Genomic DNA, 19775 nt, shown 5'->3' with positions numbered 1-19775 from the left:
TGTGGGACACGCGGCCTCGCTGGCTTCTCTTCCGTGTTCCTGTGCACACATGCGCACTGAGTCAGCTGGCCTTCATGCGCGTGGGAGCGCTGAAACCCGGAAGAGCAGCGTTCTGTCGCGCATGCGCACTACGGCACCCAAACTTCTGGGTTTACGTGGCGTGCATGCACAACAGTCAGCTGTTCATCGGGCGTGCCTCTGCGCCGGAAACCGGAAGTTTGAGTGCCATTGGGCGCATGCACGATGGAATGCTGCTCTTATGATTTTTGGTGCTCCTGCGTGCGCGAAGTCCAGTGAGACTGCGCGGTCCAGGCGGGATGGTTTTGCGTGCCATTCCCGGCACGCAGGTCGGCATGCAGTGACGTAAAAGATTAGCCTTCACTGAACTATAGAGTAGCCTGAGGAAACTTCTCTGACGTTGCAGTGCCTCCTTCTCTTCAGTTGGCACCGTAAGCAAGAAGGGTTTGACTTTGGGTATCTAAGGTGACGGAACTCTAGATTACCGTATTTTTCGGAGTATAAGACGTACCTTTTCCCCCCCCAAAAAGAGGGTGAAAATCTGGGTGCGTCTTATACTCCGAATGTAGCCCCGCCTGGCTTCTCAAACGGAGGTTTCAGAGGCTGAAAAAAGCCTCAAAAACGAAGCTTCAGAAAAAAAGCCTCCAAACAGAGCTTCAGAGGCTTTTTTTCTGAAGCTCTGTTTCGGAGGCTTTTTTAGAGGCAGGAAAAAGTTTTTTCTGAAACAGAGTTTCAGAAGTTTCAGAGGCAGAAAAAAAAAAAACAGAAAAAAAAAAGCAAGGCACAGAGCTCACAACCAAGGAACCTGTTGCTAAAATTCACCTCTGGGAACAGCTGATTGGGGGTATTCCGGGAGGTCGATCCACCTGCCAATCAGCTTTTTTCTTATTTTCCTCCCCCAAAACTAAGGTGCGTCTTATACTCCGAAAAATACGGTAAGGGAATCTTTTAATATTAAGGTACGATATAGAACATCTGTGGGAAGAAGGCTGGAACAAACTGCAGTTAGATCTGTTAGTTCTTCGTCCCCCAGCCTAAGCGGAGAATTAATTTTGCCACACGTCAAACACACATGGGGGGGGGAAGGGGGTTAACGGTACACATGCCTCATGCAGGGAATTCCCCCCGTGTAAACGCCATGCCCGCAGGCAGACTGACCTCGCCATCTGCAGCTTCCTTTAATGGAGACCTAAGAAGGCAATTGTCAGTAAAATCTACCTTCTGCCGAATGATCTCGGCGAGGTTTTAGGTGGGTTGAGAAACACGGTTTCATGTCCTCAAGCAAAAATCTCCACCCACCTACCCTGCCCTCCCGCCCCCAGATTTCATTCCCCAACTTCTTACTCCTTAATCTTCTTAATCTGTATCAGCTATCCATCAGCTCTCGCTCTCTCTCAGCTATCATCCATCCATCCATCCATCCATCCATCCATCCATCCATCCATCCATCCGACTATCCTTACAAGCTGGTTCTTTGACAGAAAAAGATTAGGTGGACAGAGGATGAGGGCCAAGGAAGTGGCTCAAAAAAACCTCTCAAGGTTGTAAACCCCGAGAAATGTTGTAAGTCAGAAGTGTATCAATGGCTGTGTCATTGATTAAAACCTTAGGGGGGAAATATAAACCAAGCTAGCTAAATTTCTTCTAGAATTACTTATTCGTAATACCACGTAGAGGAATTAGGAGAAGGGAGGGGAAGAGTTTAAGATTTTAAAAAGTCATCTAAATTAACGAAAGGCCCAGGAAACAAACAAAAATATATATATATTCCACTTACCAAATACTATAGGAGTAGGTTCTGCTACTTGCTCCTCGTCTTTCCTTAGACTTTCCGAAGCATCGAGTTTATCCACCTAAGTTGTAAAAGGAAAACAGGATACGTTCAGGAGAGACCCTGAGGCAGGCCTGAGTTTGGTGGCCACCCTTAACCTTACCTTTCCCCAGGTTAAGTTCCAAACTCTTAAGGCAGATTTCATTTCAGGTTGCCAACTGCTTCTGTTTTAGAGGTCTCTGGGATGGGAGAATCTGGTGGACGCGTTGCCTGTTTGGAAGACAACTGCTAAGGGGTGGAATTTGCTCAGGATCTTGACTGAGGTGCGAGCAAGGATGGGATAAGTCAAGTGGGCAGGATGAACCAGAGAGGGCTGTGGATAGGATTCACTTTCAAAGCTTTCGGTGGTCCCAAGGGATGAACCGCAGAGGGAAAATTTGGGGGGCGCGGAGGCTCTGGGAGGACAAAAAACGGGCCTCCCTAAAGTTCCAGAAATCCGAAAATGGACCCGTTTCCGGAGCCTGGGGGAGCCCGCTTTCACCTTCCCGGAGACTTGAGAAAAGCCTCTGGAGCCTGGGAAGGGAAAAACAAAAAAAGCCTATTGGAAGTAGAGGAAGTCCTGAAATGGACCAGTTTCCGGCCTCCGGAGGGCCCCTGGAGCCCAGAGGAGTCCGTTTTCACCCTCCTGGAGGCTCAAGGAAAGCCTCCGGAGCCTGGGGAGGGCGAAAACACTCACCCACCCCCCGCCGTGGTGCAGGAGACGACACCCCCATGGCCACGCCCACCCAGCAACTGGGCAGAGAACCGGTTGCTAAAAATTTTTCAATCCCACCCCTGGGTGGGTGTTCTCGCCAAATGGCAGCTGGGCAAATTAAAACCTGCTCTTACCAATCTACGTCATGCATGTGGCTGACCACAAACCACTCATTTACTAACAGGTAAACTTTGAGCTCTTTCTAATGGGAAGAGCTAAGAATTGAGGAGGCAGGAGAAGAGGCGGAGTGAAGTGAGCCATTAGCCTAGAATCGTTACGTTCTCACAAACGGGTCTAAAAGCGCAACCTCTCTTTGAATTCCACTGGCCCTTCTCGGCCGCCAATTTAGGGCGGGCATCCTCACGGTACGGCCAAAAGCGTTCAGGCTTTGTTAATAGGGAAGGATGTCTTTCGGGAACTAGCTGTTAGGTAGAGGTTTGGGTGATGGAAGTTAAAGCAACTTGCAGTAAAAGGAGGGGAGGTTTATCGCTAAGTTCCGTGTACTAAATTAGTTCTTATTTTAAAAACCGGACTTATGGTGCATGCGGTTTCTCAAAGACTAAAGGCTTAGTAGACACTTAACCACTTGCAAAAATCCAACCAGACTTTCAACCTGGAAAGGACCACAATGGACACTTTGGAGTACGGTGAATCTTATTATTTATTTAGTGAACAGATTTGGGGGGAAGGGAGGGCTATACAGATAGTTCTTGACTGTTGTTTCATTTAGTGACCGTTTGAAGTTACAACGGCACTGGAAAAAGCAACTTATAACACGTGAGACCCTTGGGAGCATCCCCCATGGTCACGTGATTTACATTCGGGATGCTTGATAACTGATTCATATTTATGACAGTTGCAGTGTCCCCGGGGTCATGCGATCACCTTTCTTGGCCGTCTGACAAATAAAATCAATGGGGGAAGCCAGATTCACTTAACGACTTAACTAACTTAACAACAGAGATTGACTTAGAACTGTGGCAAGGAAGGTCATAAAATGGGTCAAAACTCACTCAACAACGGTCTCGCAAAGCAACAAAAATGGTGGTCATAAGTCAAGGACTATCTGTATTCATTTTTGATACTTTCCACAGAATAAATAGCTGTTTTTTTTTTTGTTTTGCTTTTTGTTTCTAATAGCCAGAAGTACTTTAGGTAGATCTGTAATTCCAGGATCAGGAAAGCTGACCACTGGATTAATAATCCTTCAAGAATGATCCAATCTATCAGAGATATATTGAACATATATTATACTGCTAAACACTTTTGGTAGTCTTCAGTGAAAACTAGATGTACTTAAAAGTAAAGGTTCCCCTCGCATGTATGTGCTAGTCGTTCCCGACTCTAGGGGACGGTGCTCATCTCCGTTTCAAAGCCGAAGAGCCAGCGCTGTCCGAAGACATCTCCGTGGTCACATGGCCGGCATGACTCAATGCCAAAGGCGCACGGAACGCTGTTCCCTTCCCACCAAAGGTGGTCCCTATTTTTCTACTTGCATTTTTTACCTGCTTTCGAATGGCTAGGTTGGCAGAAGCTGGGACAAGTCAATATTTGGGTTTTTCTTCCCAATGAAGCAGATGAAGTCCGGCTGGATTTTTCCAAGTTCTTTATGAAGTGATATTTACTATATGATATTAGTTTAGATGAAGCTAAATTATTCTGCTTTTCGGTGCAAGCTACAGCGAGACGGCTGGATCTTTTAAGATCTACTTTTTAAGGACACCGATTAAAAACAACAACACAAGTGCGTAAAACTAGAGAGACCGTCACCTTATTAAACAGACCATCAACCTGTAAAGGAAATTGAAGAGGGGAGTATTTAAAATCCAAAAAAAAAAAAAAAAAAGGTCACAAAATCAAGTTTAAGACAAACGCAAAAGAAAAGGCAACATTGGGGTAGAAACAGAAGAATGCCACAGAATTAGGAAGGAGAAGTAGTAAGAAGGACACGATATGTGAAGCTCTAAAAAACCTTTGTTTTACTCAAATGTTTAATGTTGATTTATAGACATAATAATAATAATAATAATAATAATAATAATAATAATAATAATAATAATAATATTAGCAGTCAACGATATTTGTGGTGCATTTTTAAATGTTCAGTTGACCGAGTTTTATGTTTAATAAATAATAATAATAATAATAATAATAATAATAATAATAATAATAATAATGATAATCTTAATAATAAACTTGGTTGATACCTAGGATGCACTTGGTTGATACCTAGGACACTGGCAGCAACCCATATCAACCATTAGCACCAGTCAATTATATTTGTGATACATTTTTAAATGTTCAGTTGACTGAGTTTTATGTTTAATGAATATAATAATAATAATAATAATAATAATAATAATAATAATAATAATAATAAGTGATTCACTTAACAACGGTGCCAAGATAGATAGTAAAAAATGGAGCAAAGCTCTCTTAGCAACCGTCTCGCTTTGCAAACAGAAATCTTGGGCTCAATTGTGGTCGTAAGTTGTATTTCTAGGCCACAGAGCTTCTTGATTTTATTTCTTTTTAAAAAATAAACCCAACAGGTCCTAGCTCCAAGCAACTAATGCAGGCAGCCTACTTGCTGTTGAAATCGCACCTGCCAGGCTGAGACCAATGTTTAATTACAGGCATTAAGCAATCCATGTCTCCAAAGAGGGATCAGCAATCAACAGCTTTAATTAAGCAAACGAGGCATCGGTGCTGGTGGTCCCCAAGCACTCAAGATGTCTTAAAAGTCATCCAGCAAGTTTTTGACAAGTTTTTTATCTATCTGTCTGTCTGTCTCTCTATATATATATTTATATCTGTCTATTATCTCTATATATCTGTCTATCTATATCTATTTATTTATTATCTATCTAGCGTTATCTATATGTCTCTTTCTCTCCCTAAATATTTATATCTATATTTATCTATCATTATCTATCTACCTATCTTATATCTATGTCTCTCTCTTTCTATTTATATCTATCTCTATATTTATATATCTCTATCTCTCTCTATATCTATTTATATTTTATATCTATTTATATGTCTCTCTCTTTCTCTATATCTATATTTATATCTATATATATCTGTTTATCTATATCTATCTATTAGCTATAACTATCTATCATATCTGTCTATCTATCTTTATATTTATATCTATCTATATCTACTGTTATCTGTCTGTCATATCTATCTGTATGTCTCTTTCTCTCTATATATATATCTATATATACTATCTCTATCTATCGTTATCTATCGCTATCTATCTTATATCTATGTCTCTTTCTCTATATATATCTATATTTATATCTATCGTTATCTGTCTATTTATCTATATATATATATGTCTCTCTCTAAATATAGTTATATCTATCATCTATCTTTCTCTCTCTCTCTCTCTCTCTCTCTCTCTCTCTCTCTCTCTATATATATATATATATATATATATATATATATATATATATATATATATCTGTCTGTCTGTCTGTCTCTCTCTCTCTCGTTATCTATCTATCTGTCCATCTATCTAGGTCTGTCTATCTATGCCTGTCTATGTCCATCCATCCATCCATCCATCTATCTATTCATTTGGAGCAAGGCAAGACCCGTCTTTGCAGAGAAAGCTGTACTTACTTTGGTAAGGTACTCCCTCATCACCTGAATGAAGTAAGGCATCGCAAAGTCCATAATGTTGTGTCGCCATGCCAACTCCAGGACCACATCCGGATGCAGCAAGTCGTAAGACGTGAAGAGAGAAGCTGCAAAACACTCTTTCTTGTCTTCCTCCAGGAACCACTGAAGGAGCTTCTCAGCCAGCTCGGCGTCTTTGGACTCGGCCGCGTATTGCATGGCATCCTAAGGAAAAGCGACGTTTGTCACTTAAAATAGCCATTCGTTATTTTTATTGTAAAAAGGTATATACATACTTTTCTATTTATTTATCTTGTCATGTTTATGTGGTGTAATATTGGAGGGGGTGACCCTTGAAGAGCTGTATGCAACAAAATTTCATTTTAATGTATGCCAATTAGTGTATATTCAAAGTCACAATAAAGTTATTCTATTGTGTTCTGTTCAATTTCTATTCAATTTCTATTCTCCTTCCTTCCTTCTTTCTTTGTTCTGTTCTGTTCTATTCTCCTTCCTGTTCTGTTCTCCTGTTCTGTTCTGTCCTGCTCTATTCTCTTGTTGTGTTGTTCTCTTGTTCTGTCCTCCTGTTCTGTTCTGGTCTCCGGTTTTGTCCTCCTGTTCTGTTCTCCTTCCTGTTCTGTTCTCCTGTTTTGTCCTCCTGTTCTGTTCTCCTGTTTTGTCCTCCTGTTCTGTTCTCTCCTGTCCTCTGTCCTGTCCTGTCCTGTCCTATCCTCCTATCCTATCCTATCCTATCCTATCCTATCCTATCCTATCCTATCCTATCCTATCCTATCCTACCCTACCCTACCCTACCCTACCCTACCCTACTCTACTATTTTCTATTCTCACTGCCCATTGGTACATGCAGCGAAAGAAACTTCTGGGACTTTATTTTACCGAGAGTGTAACTTTACTGATAGATCCATATAGGCATAATAAAAAAGTAAAGCCAGTCCTGCTTTTCGGCACGAAAAGATGCAAAGTTAAAATCCCCCCTTTTCCCCGCTGGGCCACCCACTGTCCAGGATCCACCAATCCAGAGCAATCTTTTCTGCTTTGGGAAACAGTCTCCTCAGCTCAGAAGGCTCTCATCGTTCGGCCTTGAGAGGTCGAGATTCTCCCAGGCCACCGACGGTACACATACATTCCTCAGTTCCCTCCTAGCCACCCATACAGTCCATTCATTCCTCCTCCCCTCCCTGATTTCTTGCTGTCCAGCTGAGTCAGGTCTTGGCCATAACTAATGCTGATAGAAGAGAGGATCCTACCTAGGAGTTATAACAGTCCTCGATTTACGACGGGCTCGTTTAGTGACCGTTCAGAGTTACCTCAGTAAACGGTACTACTTTTACGAGACCCAGGAATCAAAAAGGAGCCTTGATAGTACAGGGGTTTAATGCACCCTGTTATTAACACAGCTGCCTGCAATTTCTGCTGGTTCGAATCTCTCCAAGGCTCAAGGTTGACTCAGCCTTCCATCCTTTCTAAGGTAGGTGAAATGAGGACCCGGTTTGTGGGGGCAATAAGCTGATTTTGTATAAATATACAAAAGTATGAAGGCTATTGCTTAACGCATTGTAAGCCGCCCTGAGTCTCCGGAGAAGGGCGGCATATAAATCAAATTAAAAAAAAAAAAAAAAACCCGGACCACATGCACCCTTCCTTCCGCGCCCATTTTGCAAAAAAAAAAAAAAAAAAAGATGAATAACTGACCTTATAAAGCCGATCTTTCTTGCAAAGTTCCACGCTCTGCTTCCACCGGTTATTGCCTTTGTACAAATAAGCGGCGATGCGCCGGAACTCAATTAATTTGTGCTTTTCGAGACGCTGAGCCAAGGTGATGTTATCGAAGTTATCGTAGGCATCGATAGACGCTCGCAGGCCCTGTTAGGAGACAGAAAAGGACCAGGCAGGAGTTACAGACTTTGCTGAAAAGAACCAGAGGGCCTGTGGGGTGTTTTTGTTTTAAATTATTATTATTAAATTTGTATGCCACCTGATTCCCAAAACCTCTGCCCCGCCCCTCCAATTAAAAACATTTACAGATAGTCCTTGACTTACAATGGTTTGTTTAGTGACCGTTCCAAGTTGCAACGGCATGGAAAAAAAGTGACTTAGGACCATTTTTCACTCTTATGACCGTGATGGCATCCCCGCGGTCACCTGATCAAAATTCAGAATCTTGGCAACCGACTCGTATTTATGACGGGGAGGTGGGTTGTCACGGGGTCCCCTTTTGCAGCCTTCCGACGAGCAAAGTCGGGGGGGAACCAGATTCACTTCACAACCGTGTTACTAACTTAACCACTGCAGTGATTCGTTTAACGACGGCAGCAAGAAAAGTCGTAACGTAGGGCAAAAATGACCCCCCAAAAATGCCGCACTTAGCCACAGAAATTTGGGGTTCAGTTGTGCTCGTTAAGATGAGGATTACCTGTACACACCCACAAACACACCATCAAAAGATGCACGCTTTACAAAGGAACTAGATGAATTTGTAGAAGAACGGGTGACCAATGGCTTTTGGTCTGGATGGCAATGTGGCATCTCCTGAATTACAGACCACGATCTGTACAGATCTCAAAACTCGGGTCTACACCAGGGGTCCTCAAACTTTTTAAACAGGGGACCAATTCACGGTCCCTCAGACTGTTTGGGGGGGGCGGACCGGCTGAGGGGGGGGGCATGGCTAGGTGGTCATGTGGCTGGGTGGGCGTGGCCAGGTGGTCATGTGGCTGGGTGGGCGTGGCCAATTTAGCAATCCATTAAACAATACACTCAAATTAAACTTTAATTTTTTATGCTCCTGGGGGTGGAAATCAGGTTAGTGAAGGGACGTGGCTGCCTTGGGGTGTGCGTGGGGGGTTTAAGTACTTCTGTTTGTGCGTGTGTGTCTTTCTCTCTTCCTTCCTCCCTCCCTCCCTCCCTCTCTCTCTGGAGGCCGGGGAGGCCAAAAACGGGCCCGTTTTCAGCCTTCAGAGCCCTCCACACCAGTGGTGAGTTGCCCCCGGTTCAAACCAGTTCGCAAGAACCGGTAGTAAAACTGGCGGGAGGTCCCACCCACGGCCCCGGATGTCGTCATCAGCAATTGGTGCATTACTACCGTTGTGAACCAGTAGTAAAGGTAAGTAGAACCCACCCCTGCTCCACACGTCCCGTTTTTGCTTCCTGGCCTCCAAAAGGGGCAGGCGGGTAGGTGGGACGATGTGGGCAGGACAGCCTCGTGATCCCGGCGTGGGCCGGATTAATGACTACGGGGAGCCGTTGTTTTTGAGGACCCCTGAATCTACACCGTTGTTAGGTGCGCGAGTCTCTTTCCAAAACTCACTTGGTAATCTTCCTCCTCTGTCAGAAGGTTGTTCAGTGCCTCGTTGACTCCTTTGTTGTTGTGATTCTGGACCGAGCGCAAATAAGGTTTCACAAGAGGTAGTTGATTAACCTACGGAAGAAAGCAAACATTTAAGGCCAAAGAAGAAGAAAAAAGAAGACATTTTATTTATTAATCAGTGGAACAACTTGCCTCCAGAAGTTATAAACGCTCCAACATTGGAAGTTTTTAAGAAGATGTTGGATAACCATTTGTCTGAAGCGTTTCCTGCCAAGCAGGGGGTTGGACTAGAAGACCTCCAAGGTCCCTTTCCACTCTGTTATCCTATCCTATCCTATCCTATCCTATCCTATCCTATCCTATCCTATCCTATCCTATCCTATCCTATCCTAATTTATTTGGAAAACTGATATAGCTGCCTATTCGCTTGCAGAGACTCTAGGCGGCTCACAGAAAATTAAAAACACGATGCAGAAGGGATTAAAAATAAAGAATAAATATAAAATAATAACCCCACCCACTCTACCCTCTCAGCAGCATCACACACTCATATCGGTCATTTAATGGGCTCCATCCCACTCTGAGTTCCCCAGGCTTGCTGGCAAAATCATGTCTTCAGGGCATTCCATTTTTCTTCCATTTTTTTTTACTACCGGTTCTGTGGGCGTGGCATGGCTTGGTGGGTATGGCGTGGCGGGCGTGGGCGTGGCAGGGGAAGGGTACTGCAAAATCTCCATCCCCACCTCACTCCAGGGGGAAGGATATTGCAAAATCTCCATTCCCACCCCACTCCAGGGGGAAGGATACTGCAAAATCTCCATTCCCTCCCCACTCCCCAGTGCTGTGCGAGGAAAGACTTGGCACAGAGTCTCTGAGATTCACGGACAGATCTTCACACACTCCTGAACCAAACGACTGAACGAACGAATTGTTCCCTGCAAAAGCCCACTCCCCTTTCGCTCCTCTTTTATTTCCTATGGGAGGGGCCATTCATCGTCCACCTGTGGCCTTACTCCCAAGTCGACCCTGATTTCTTAGCTGTTCTTTTCTTCTGGCAGCTCTGCGCATACGCACAACTGGGAACAGGCTCCAGCTGTTCCTCTGCCTCACTGCTGTCTAGCTCCGGAGGCAGCTGATAACTGCCAGACGGCTTTGGCCCCCTCTCTGCCTCCGACGCAGAGCTATCGTCCGAGCCTTCCCCAGCCTCCAGGACTGGCCCATGTTCCTCCCCAACCTCCTCACTGTCTGCCTCTGCTGCTAGCTCTGTTGGCGGGCCACAACACAGGACTCCCCAACCTTTGGGCCACCGACAAGTTGGGAAAGAAGAAGCACAGCTGGAGGTGAGCGGCAGGCGAGCAAAACCAAAACCATTCCCACTCCCTTTCCGCCAGTCTGTGGAAAAAAATTGTCTTCCATGAAACCGGTCCCTGGTGCCAAAGAGGCTGGGGACGGGCTGCCTTAAGACTATTCCACCTGAACTGAGTTATTGGCCAATTCTTTCCAGAAGAAGTGGGTCCTTTTCCGTCACCTTGGCGAAAAAGCTGACAGTCCTGGTGTGATCCAGCCGTGGAGATAATACGAGGAGGAGATCGTTGATCAGAAGCGGTTTGTAATCCAAATAAAATTGCAGGGCTCTGTAATACAACTCCACGTTGGCAACCTGGAGGGTTAAAGAATGAGTGGAAAGGAAAAACCGTTGAGCCTCTTAAAATGGGGCATTCAGTTTAACAACTTTGGAAGAACTCATTTCCAAGACTCAACCACATGAGGAACAGACAGGGGTGAGAGGAAGACAAACAGCTGACAGAGAGCGGGAGAGCATAGCAATTAAAGGACTGAAGCGGGGAAGAGACGATGGATAGATGATTTCTCTTTTTTGTTGTTCTGATTTGCCTTTCTTTTTCTCTCTTTGTTTTCTTTTTCTAGGTAGGTGACATGACTACAAGTTAGGTAGGATAGAAAGAAAACGTTTTTTAAACAAAGGGTGATATGATTAAAAGCTAGAATAGGAGATAGAAATAAGAGAGAGGGAATATTAGTGTATACACTTTTATATAATGAAATAAAAGCAACAACAAGAGAAAATATGGAATAATTGAATAATGGTAGACTAACTTAATATAAATGTATATTATTATTAGAAATATATAAGTTGATTGAATGTAGTAACTCTGATTAATTTTACTAGTTCTATTTGTATTAGAATGCATGATATCCAGGTGCCACACGCATTGATGTTTGTAAAATAATAATAATAATAATAATAATAAAAAAAAACTTGAAAAAAACCAAACGTAGCCATTCACCTTTGCGATGATGTCTTTGAACTGTACTTCCTTCCAAGCATCCGTGGGATGGTTCATCATGGTAATTATTGCGTTGTCATATTCTTCGTATTTATCGTAGAGGAAGACAAGCTCTCCCCAGAGGTGGGCGTGTTCTGCTGCTCGAAGGACCTTGAAAAAACACGAGAGGGTTTGGAAGTCAAAGAGTGAAAAGGATGTCTTATTTTCGGGGAAACACCGTATCTACTCCAGTGGTAAAATACTCATTTTTTTTTACTACCGGTTCTGTGGGCGTAGCTTGGTGGGCGTGGTGTGGCTTGGTGAGCGTGACAGAGGAAGGATACTGCAAAATCTCCATTCCCACCCCACTCCTGAGGAAAGGATATTGCAAAATCTCCATTCCCACCCCACTCTGGGGCCAGCCAGAGGTGGTATTTGCCATTTCTCCGAACTACTCAAAATTTCCGCTACCGGTTCTTCGAACTGCTCAAAATTTCCGCTACCGGTTCTCCAGAACCCGTCAGAACCTTGCTGGATTTCACCCCTGATCTACTCGCATTTCCCTGCTTTCGAACTGCTAGGTTGCCAAGGAACTGAGGCAAGGATGGGAGTTCCAAATATTTTAGTCGAAGAAGCTGGCTGGAAAAACAGAACAATATCAGTATTTACTTGATTTACTTCAGGAAGCTCAAATACCTTTGGAATATTGACTCTGGACCAGAAGAGTTCCAGATGTTCTCTCATCTTCTGGGGTTTATATTTGGAATATAAAATAGCAAGTTCGGTAAACATTCCCATGTGGGCCCGTTCCAGACCGAGAGCGGCTTCCAAGAGACCGATCAGTTCCTCGAAATATCCGCGGCCCTGCGAGTCAAGAACAGAACAGGTTTAAAACAGCTTGGATGGATCACATTCGCAGATGAACAAGATCAGAAGATAATCCACTGTACGTCCATTCCGTCATATGAATATGTAAGAAACCGGACCATTCGAATTGTCAGTCAACCAGAGAAGGGGTCTCCAACCTTGGCAACTTTAAGACTTGTGGACTTCAACTCCCAGAGTTCCTCAGCCAGCAAAGCTGAACCAGAGGACCAATCAGCTGCTCAGAATTTAAACCAATGATGAAATGTAAAATTTACTACCGGTTCTGTGGGCGTGGCTTGATGGGGGGGATAACGTGACTGAGTGGGCGTGGCCAACTTTTTTTTTTTTTAAACTTTTAAAATCATTTTTTCGGCCGAAGAGGTTGTAAAAAATGCTTTTAAAAACCTCTGACGATCCCAGCTGAGCTGCACGATCGTCAGAGGCTTTTTTCTTTACTTTTAAAAGCATTTTTTCGGCCGAAGAGGTTGCAGAAAAAATGTTTTAAAAATAAAATTTTAAAAAGCCTGATGATCGGGCAGCTCAGCTGGGCATGGAGGGGGGGGGCAGGGATTTTTGCTACCGGTTCTCCGAACCACCTGCCGCCATCGCTACCGGATCGGGCGATCCGGTTCAAACCGGGAGCATTTCACCCTTGATTTAAACCCAGCTCCAAACGAACAATCAATCACACAACCAACTGGACCACACAAGACATATTATAAGCTAAAGAGGAACAGGACAAGGAAATCCTGCTGATGACGTTACTAAGTCTGGTCACGAAACGTCCAGAAACTAAATTGAAACAAGCTTGGAGAGCAAAAACCACTGGCAAAATCTAACGCTGCGAGTATTTCCTATTATTTTAAAATCCCCTGAACTGCCTGTGTTCCCACAATTTCAGAAGGAAAGGGGCAACTCTGCTTACAGAAGAGAAATTCCAAACATTTTTTAAAAATTTATCCGTCAAACAAAAATTACAAATTCCAACAAGCAACGTTAAGATAATTAAAATGTGACAGGGATGGTAGACACGTCACTGCCCTTACGCAGACATCCTTAGGGACCTCTTAACTGTGGAGTGAAGTTCACAGAAGTTAATTTAGAATGAAAACCGTGAAAGTTAACGGCTGAGACAATTGAATCAGGTAAGATATTCCAAACCTTGAGAACTTTGTTACAAAAACCGATTTGTTTTACAGTTGGGTTTAGAACGGTTTACTTTAAGTTTAAAGCGGTCTTTCACATGCGTTATGATGCAAGCTCATCATATTTGGACAGAACTAAAAATAAGCGATAGAGACTTATTCATCAGGGAGATTAAAGACGGAATACGGTATGCCAAATTTCATTCTAAAATGTAAATAAAAATTCAGCTAAATGTATGTATCTTCCTGGTCCTCAGATTCTAGGGTCTGGTGGGATTTTTTTTAATGCTATTGTCTAAAACGAAGCTGGTCTAAGGCTCATATGAACCACAAATAATACAGCTGTTTTTTAACTTTAATAATAATAACAACAACTTTATTGTCATTGTACGTGTATACACAGTATACCCATACAACGAAATTCACTTAAGACCCAAAGACCAGGTCCAACACACATAACAATCCCCAAGCACACTCCCACCCACCACAATTCCCCACCCCTAAACCACCCAAACATCCACACAACAGACCAAGTAATGCTGTCCAACAGCTCACTGATGGTGGCCCTTTAGTTCATGGTTGAGTGCAATTATAGCTCTGGGATAAAAACCATTCAGAAAACGTGTGGTCCCAGTTTTAATTGTTCTGTATCTTCTGCCAGAAGGCAACAGTCCAAAAAGATTGTAAGCAGGACGGGAAGAGTCTCGGAGAATGTTGAGCCTTGGTAGTACAGTGGTTTAATGCACCCTGTAATTAACACAGCTGCCTACAATTTCTGCAGGTTCGAATCTTACCAGGCTCAAGGTTGTCTCAGCCTTCCATCCTTTCTAAGGTAGGTTAAATGAGGACCCAGTTTGTGGGGGCAATAAGCTGACTTTGTATAAATATACAAAAGTATGAAGGCTATTGCTTAACGCATTGTAAGCCGCCCTGAGTCTCTGGAGAAGGGCGGCATATAAATCAAATTAAAAAAAAAAAATGTTATGCAACTTCCTTATGAACTTTAGCAGTTCAGTGGGAGGAAGCGTGGCAGAGGTATCTTTAGTAACTTTTACACCATCGTCAAAGTGAAAGGCATCCTACCTGGTAGTAGCTTATCAGTTCTTCGAGTTCATCCGCGTGAATGACGATGTGCAAGCCGCATATCTGCGCAAGACGGAACTCCTTTCCATTCACGCAGGCGAAACACACCTGCAACCAAAGACACTCTTAGCAAAAGTGAACAGTCGAACTCAATGATTCAGTTATTATAGTTTGTCGCGCAGTCATACAAATGTTCAGGCTGGAATTGGCATTTTGGTCCACCTACTGAGTCCTTCCCATGGACCTAGGATAGGCAGAGGTTGTTGTGTGATGGTGTTAAGAGGTATCGTCTCAAAATGAAATTGACCGATGGTGATTTTTGTCAATGCCGATGGTATTTAAGTGATACTCCAGATATTTTGGGGTCGCACCCCAAGCGTCTACCACTATTGGTAGTGAGATATATTTGAATATCAGTAGCTCGGGTTGGTTAGTTAGGCTGTTGGGTTTGAGCTCTGAGCTTGGCAATTTGGTTGCAAACGTTTTCATCACCGTTCGAGGAGACATCGTCAGTCCGCTTTGAGTTGTGTTTGTTTGTCAAAACACTGACCTTTAAGTACCTTTGTGTGATGCAAATTGGCATTGGTGTTGTTTGTTCAGACCAACGCTAATTTGCATCACACAAGGGCACTTAAAGGCCCGTGTTCTGACAGACGAACCCAACTCAAAGCACACTGACGATGTCGCCTCAAAACGGTGATGAAATGTTTGCAACCAAACGGCCAAGCTCGGAGCTCAAACCAATAGCCTAACTATTGGTATTATCTTTGCTTTAGTGTTTATTATACAATTATGATAAGTTCCCCCAAATTGCAAAACTGCATCTCACGGACTTTGGCTGTATCATGCAAGGGAATTCACTGGAGAAAGCAATTACGATAAGAAGAGTTAGCGATAAAAGGAAACGAAGCTGCCAAAGGACACAGTGGCTGGACACCATCAAAGCGGGCACCAGCCGGAGCATAGGACAACTCAAAGAATTAGTAGTGGAAGATCTGGAGAGACTCGCCCGATAGAATCGCCAAGAGTCGGACATGACTGAATGGATATAACATCACTGCAGGTACTCCTCCATTTACGACCAGAATTGAGCCCAAACTTTATGTCGCGAAGTGAGAAATTTGTTAAGTAAGTGGGTTCGGTCCCCATTTTACAACTTTTCTTGCCGTGTTGTTAAGTGAATCACTGCAGTGGTTAAATCAGGAAGATGGTTGTTCGGTGAATCTGGCTTCCCCATTGACTTTGCTTGTCAAGAAGGTCGCCAAACAGGATCTCGGGATGCCGCAACCGTCATAAGTACATGCCAAGTTGCCAAGCATCCGGATGTAAATCACGTGACTATGGGGATGTTGTAACAGACGTAAGTGTGAAAAACACTTACATCACATTAAGTCACGTTTTTCAGTGCCGCTGTAACTTCAAACAGCCAACTGTTGTAAGTCAAGGATGTGTACTGTATTTGCATATCGACTGCCGTGAAAGGGATCGTAAAAATCAGGTGTGGTCACGTGATGACCCGTTTAACGAAAGGCACGACTTGATTCCAGGCTCAATGATGGTCTTAAGTCAAGGACTACCTGCGTCTTTCCCCATCCCTCTTGAACAATGCCAAGCAAGTCACCTCCTTCCACGTCCTGGTGCTGTTGGCTTTGCGAGCGCTATCGACAGCTACTTGGTACTCCCCGAGGTGCACCAAGGTGGAGGCCAGGCGCGCAAAATTGGACACGTTATTGTAGAGTAGCTTGGCCGCATCGTACATTCCTTCCTCGTAGCAGCGGTCGCCGACCTGAAAGGAGACAAAAGGCCAAAACCATCCAATGACAAAGGAACAGAACGTTGAGTGCCAGCATCGGTGTGCTAAGTAACGAACCATGAATTAGAGTTAGTTTTTGCTGTTCTTCTTAGGGTTTGCCCAACCTAGTTACAAGGTGCATTATAGCAATAGCAATAAGACTTATAATAAAGCACTTACAATAAGTCCTTTACAGCTCTCTCTAAGCTGTTTACAGAGTCAGCCTCTTGCCCCCAACAATCTGCGTCCTCATTTTACTGACCTCGGAAGGATGGGAAGGCTGAGTCAAACTTGAGCCTGGTGAGATTCGAACTGCCAAATTGAAGGCAGCCGGCAGTCAGCAGAATTAGCCTGCAGTACCACACTCTAACTACTGCGCCACCATAGCTCTTATGATGCAACCAAATTTTGTTCTTTTTCAACGGGTTGCTAGTTGTTAAATGTTTTAACAATCTGTAAATCGCTCGGATTCTCTTGGAATCAGGCAACTAATGCATTTAATCAATTATTATCATTATTAACTGCTACATCATGTCATCTCTTACCAATGACGTTTAATGAATTGTGCTCAAAGTTTAAACCCCCAAATAAAATTTAATACGGTAAGCCGCCCAGAGTTAACCTGGGCGCAGGTTAAGAGCCGGGGTGGCGCAGTGGTTAGAGTGTAGTACTGCAGCTACTACAGCTGACTGCTAGTTCAGCAGATCAGCGGATCAAATCTCACCGGCTCAAGGTTGACTCAGCCTTCCATCCTTCCGAGGTGGGTAAAATGAGGACCCAGATTGTTGGGGGCAATATGCTATTTAGTATACTGTCTTTGGTGTAAGCCGCCCAGAGTCCTCGGAGAGTGGGCGGCATAGAAATATGAATAATAAAAATAAAATAAAATAAAAACCTTTGGTAAGATAAGCGGCCAATTAATTGGATAAATAAAAACACATAGAAATACCTGCTGTATGTGTGCGTTGTTAGGGCCGCTGACAAATTCTTCTAGCTCCGAAAGTCGGTTTGTTTTGGCTAAGGCAAAAATCAGTTCGGTCTCAACGTAAGACTCTCTGGCTTTCTTCTGAGCCATTTGCAGGAATTTGACCAGGTCCTCCCAGTTATCTTGAAGGGACACACACAAAAAGAGAGAAGTGATTTATTTTACAATTACATATTCAGGATGTTAGGCATTTGCAAAACAAAAAAACAGCAATGGAATGAATGGAAGAATGCTGTACACAGCAATGTGAGGTTTTCTGATATTGTTCTGAACCAGCCTTAGCAGAAGCAAGAAACGGACAAGTAATGCATATTCTTACACGGTTTTTAAAAAAACAGAGACCGAAGCAATTAGAATTTGATTTTATTCTACTTTTAAATTTTGTATGTATGTGTTTTATTGTTTGGCTGTGCAACACCCTGAGTCCTTCGGGAGTAGGGCGGTAAAGAAATCAAATAAAATAAATAAATAAATAAATAAATAAATAATCGGTTACGAATCAAATGGTGGTTTTTAGCTAAGAAATGGGCAAAATTTTCAGACGTTCGGGTGCAAATCAAAAAGTTGGCTCACCGTTTCTGTTGGCCGCCTGCACCACCTCCATATAGGCCGAGGGATCGTCCGCCTTTATGTAAGAATCGATTGCTTCCTTAACCAAATCCTTCTGAAGCTGGGCTCTGCCCAGCTGACTCCACACGGCCGGCTCGTTACACCTCTCGGCAAATTCGTAGGCACGGTCCAGATTGCCGATGTGTTCTATCAACACCTATAAAAAGGGCGAGATTTCAGAAACCCCCCTTAGGAAAAAGGAAGGGGGGGAAGAAACAGGTCCAGGTTTTTCAAGGGAGGAGGCAGGGGGGATCTCCAAAACTGGCAAAGTTTAAGACTTGCAGACTTCAACTCCCAGAAATCCTCAGCCAGGAAGGGAGGAGGCAGGCCAACCACCTAAACCAGATGGCCAAGTTGAAGACTTTGTGGACTTCAACTCCCATAATTCCTTAGCCAGGAAGGGAGGAGGCAGGTCAACCACCTAAACCAGATGACCAAGTTGGCCAAGTTTAAGACTTTGTGGACTTCAGCTCCCAGAAATCCTCAGCCAGGAAGGAAGGAGGCAGGCCAACCACCTAAACCAGATGGCAAAGTTGGCCAAGTTTAAGACTTTGTGGACTTCAAGTCCCAGAATTCCTCAGCCAGGAAGGGAGGAGGCAGGCCAACCATCTAAACCAGATAGCCAAGCTGGCCAAGTTTAAGACTTTGTCGACTTCAACTCCCAGAATTCCTGGCTGAGGAATTCTTAAACGTAGCCAACTTGGGAGATCCCGGATCTAAACCAACACTAGGAAGAAAAGGGAAAAAAAATGGGAGCTCCCTTTGAACGGTCGGCCAGCTGCCGATTTCGGACTCACCTGAATAGCGGAAGTGTTGACGTCGAACTTCCTGAAGATGGCGAAGGCTTCCTCGTAGAGCTCGTTGCTGATGGCGATGTTGGCGATATCGGGAGCATCGTAGTTATCCAGCCGGTTGATGTACTCCATCACCCGAGTGCGGTCGGCTTTGATGGCCGTCAAGATCAAGAGGTTCTGCAGATTCCTTACGAGAGAGTTCACAAGGAAAGGGTTAAGCCAGCAGATTCCAGAAGTAGAATAAATTTACAACCATTCCATTAGTTTGGGCTTAAATTGGGATTAGTTTGGGATTAAAGGAGGATTAGTATGGGCTAAAATTGGGATTAGATGAGGATTAATTTGGGCTAAATTGGGATTAGTTTGGGATTAGATGAGGATTAATTTGGGCTAAAATTGGGATTAGTTTGGGTTTAGATTGGGATAGTTTGGATTAGATTGGGCTACAGAGACGTTCTCTGAGGATGGGCTCCAGCACGAATCCAAAAGCTCGGAAAACAAAACCTTTGGTCCCAGTGACCGACCGGGATTAGATCCTGCATTCGATTAGTGACCATTCAAAGTTACAACTGAACAAAGGGATTTAGGAGAGGTTTTCCACGCTTATAACCATTGCAGCATCCCAACCGTCACATGATTAAAATTTGGATGCTCGGCAACTGGCATGTATTTGTGACAGTTGTACTGTCCTGGGGGTCATGTGATCACTATTTGCGA

General features: G+C 43.8%; 1 protein-coding gene across 2 annotated transcripts; it reads right to left on the bottom strand.

Moving 5' to 3' along the window:
- Positions 1 to 1175: 1175 nt before the first annotated feature.
- LOC139327033 (clathrin heavy chain 1-like) lies at positions 1176 to 19241 on the bottom strand. Of its 2 annotated transcripts, XM_070956713.1 has the most exons (14): positions 19062 to 19241; positions 18229 to 18421; positions 17620 to 17777; positions 16500 to 16664; positions 14879 to 14986; positions 12480 to 12647; positions 11805 to 11954; positions 11027 to 11158; positions 9499 to 9609; positions 7884 to 8054; positions 6174 to 6395; positions 4314 to 4334; positions 1796 to 1871; positions 1176 to 1207 (listed from the first exon to the last, which is right to left on the bottom strand). In XM_070956713.1, the coding sequence occupies exons 1-14, from the start codon at positions 19188 to 19190 to the stop codon at positions 1197 to 1199; spliced, it is 1815 nt and encodes a 604-aa protein (XP_070812814.1). In that variant the 5' UTR covers positions 19191 to 19241; the 3' UTR covers positions 1176 to 1196. The 2 variants fall into 2 exon arrangements, with proteins under 2 accessions (XP_070812814.1, XP_070812815.1); XM_070956714.1 differs by lacking the exon at positions 4314 to 4334.
- Positions 19242 to 19775: the final 534 nt, after the last annotated feature.

The sequence above is a fragment of the Pituophis catenifer genome, unplaced genomic scaffold (assembly GCF_029215685.1).
Source record: "Pituophis catenifer annectens isolate HBS135680 unplaced genomic scaffold, rPitCat1.0.hap2 SCAF_588, whole genome shotgun sequence".
NCBI lineage: Eukaryota > Metazoa > Chordata > Lepidosauria > Squamata > Colubridae > Pituophis > Pituophis catenifer.
Note: the sequence above shows the minus strand (reverse complement) of the source record. Positions and strands in the feature narration are given on the sequence as shown.

Coding starts and splice junctions, on each gene's coding strand:
- LOC139327033 (XM_070956713.1), bottom strand. CDS start 19,190: ATGGAGTACATCAACCGGCTGGATAACTACGATGCTCCCGATATCGCC. Junction 9,610..11,026: donor CTGTCAGCTTTTTCGCCAAG/GTGACGGAAAAG, acceptor TTTCTTCCGTAG/GTTAATCAACTACCTCTTGT. Junction 6,396..7,883: donor AGAAAGATCGGCTTTATAAG/GTCAGTTATTCA, acceptor GCTTTTCCTTAG/GATGCCATGCAATACGCGGC.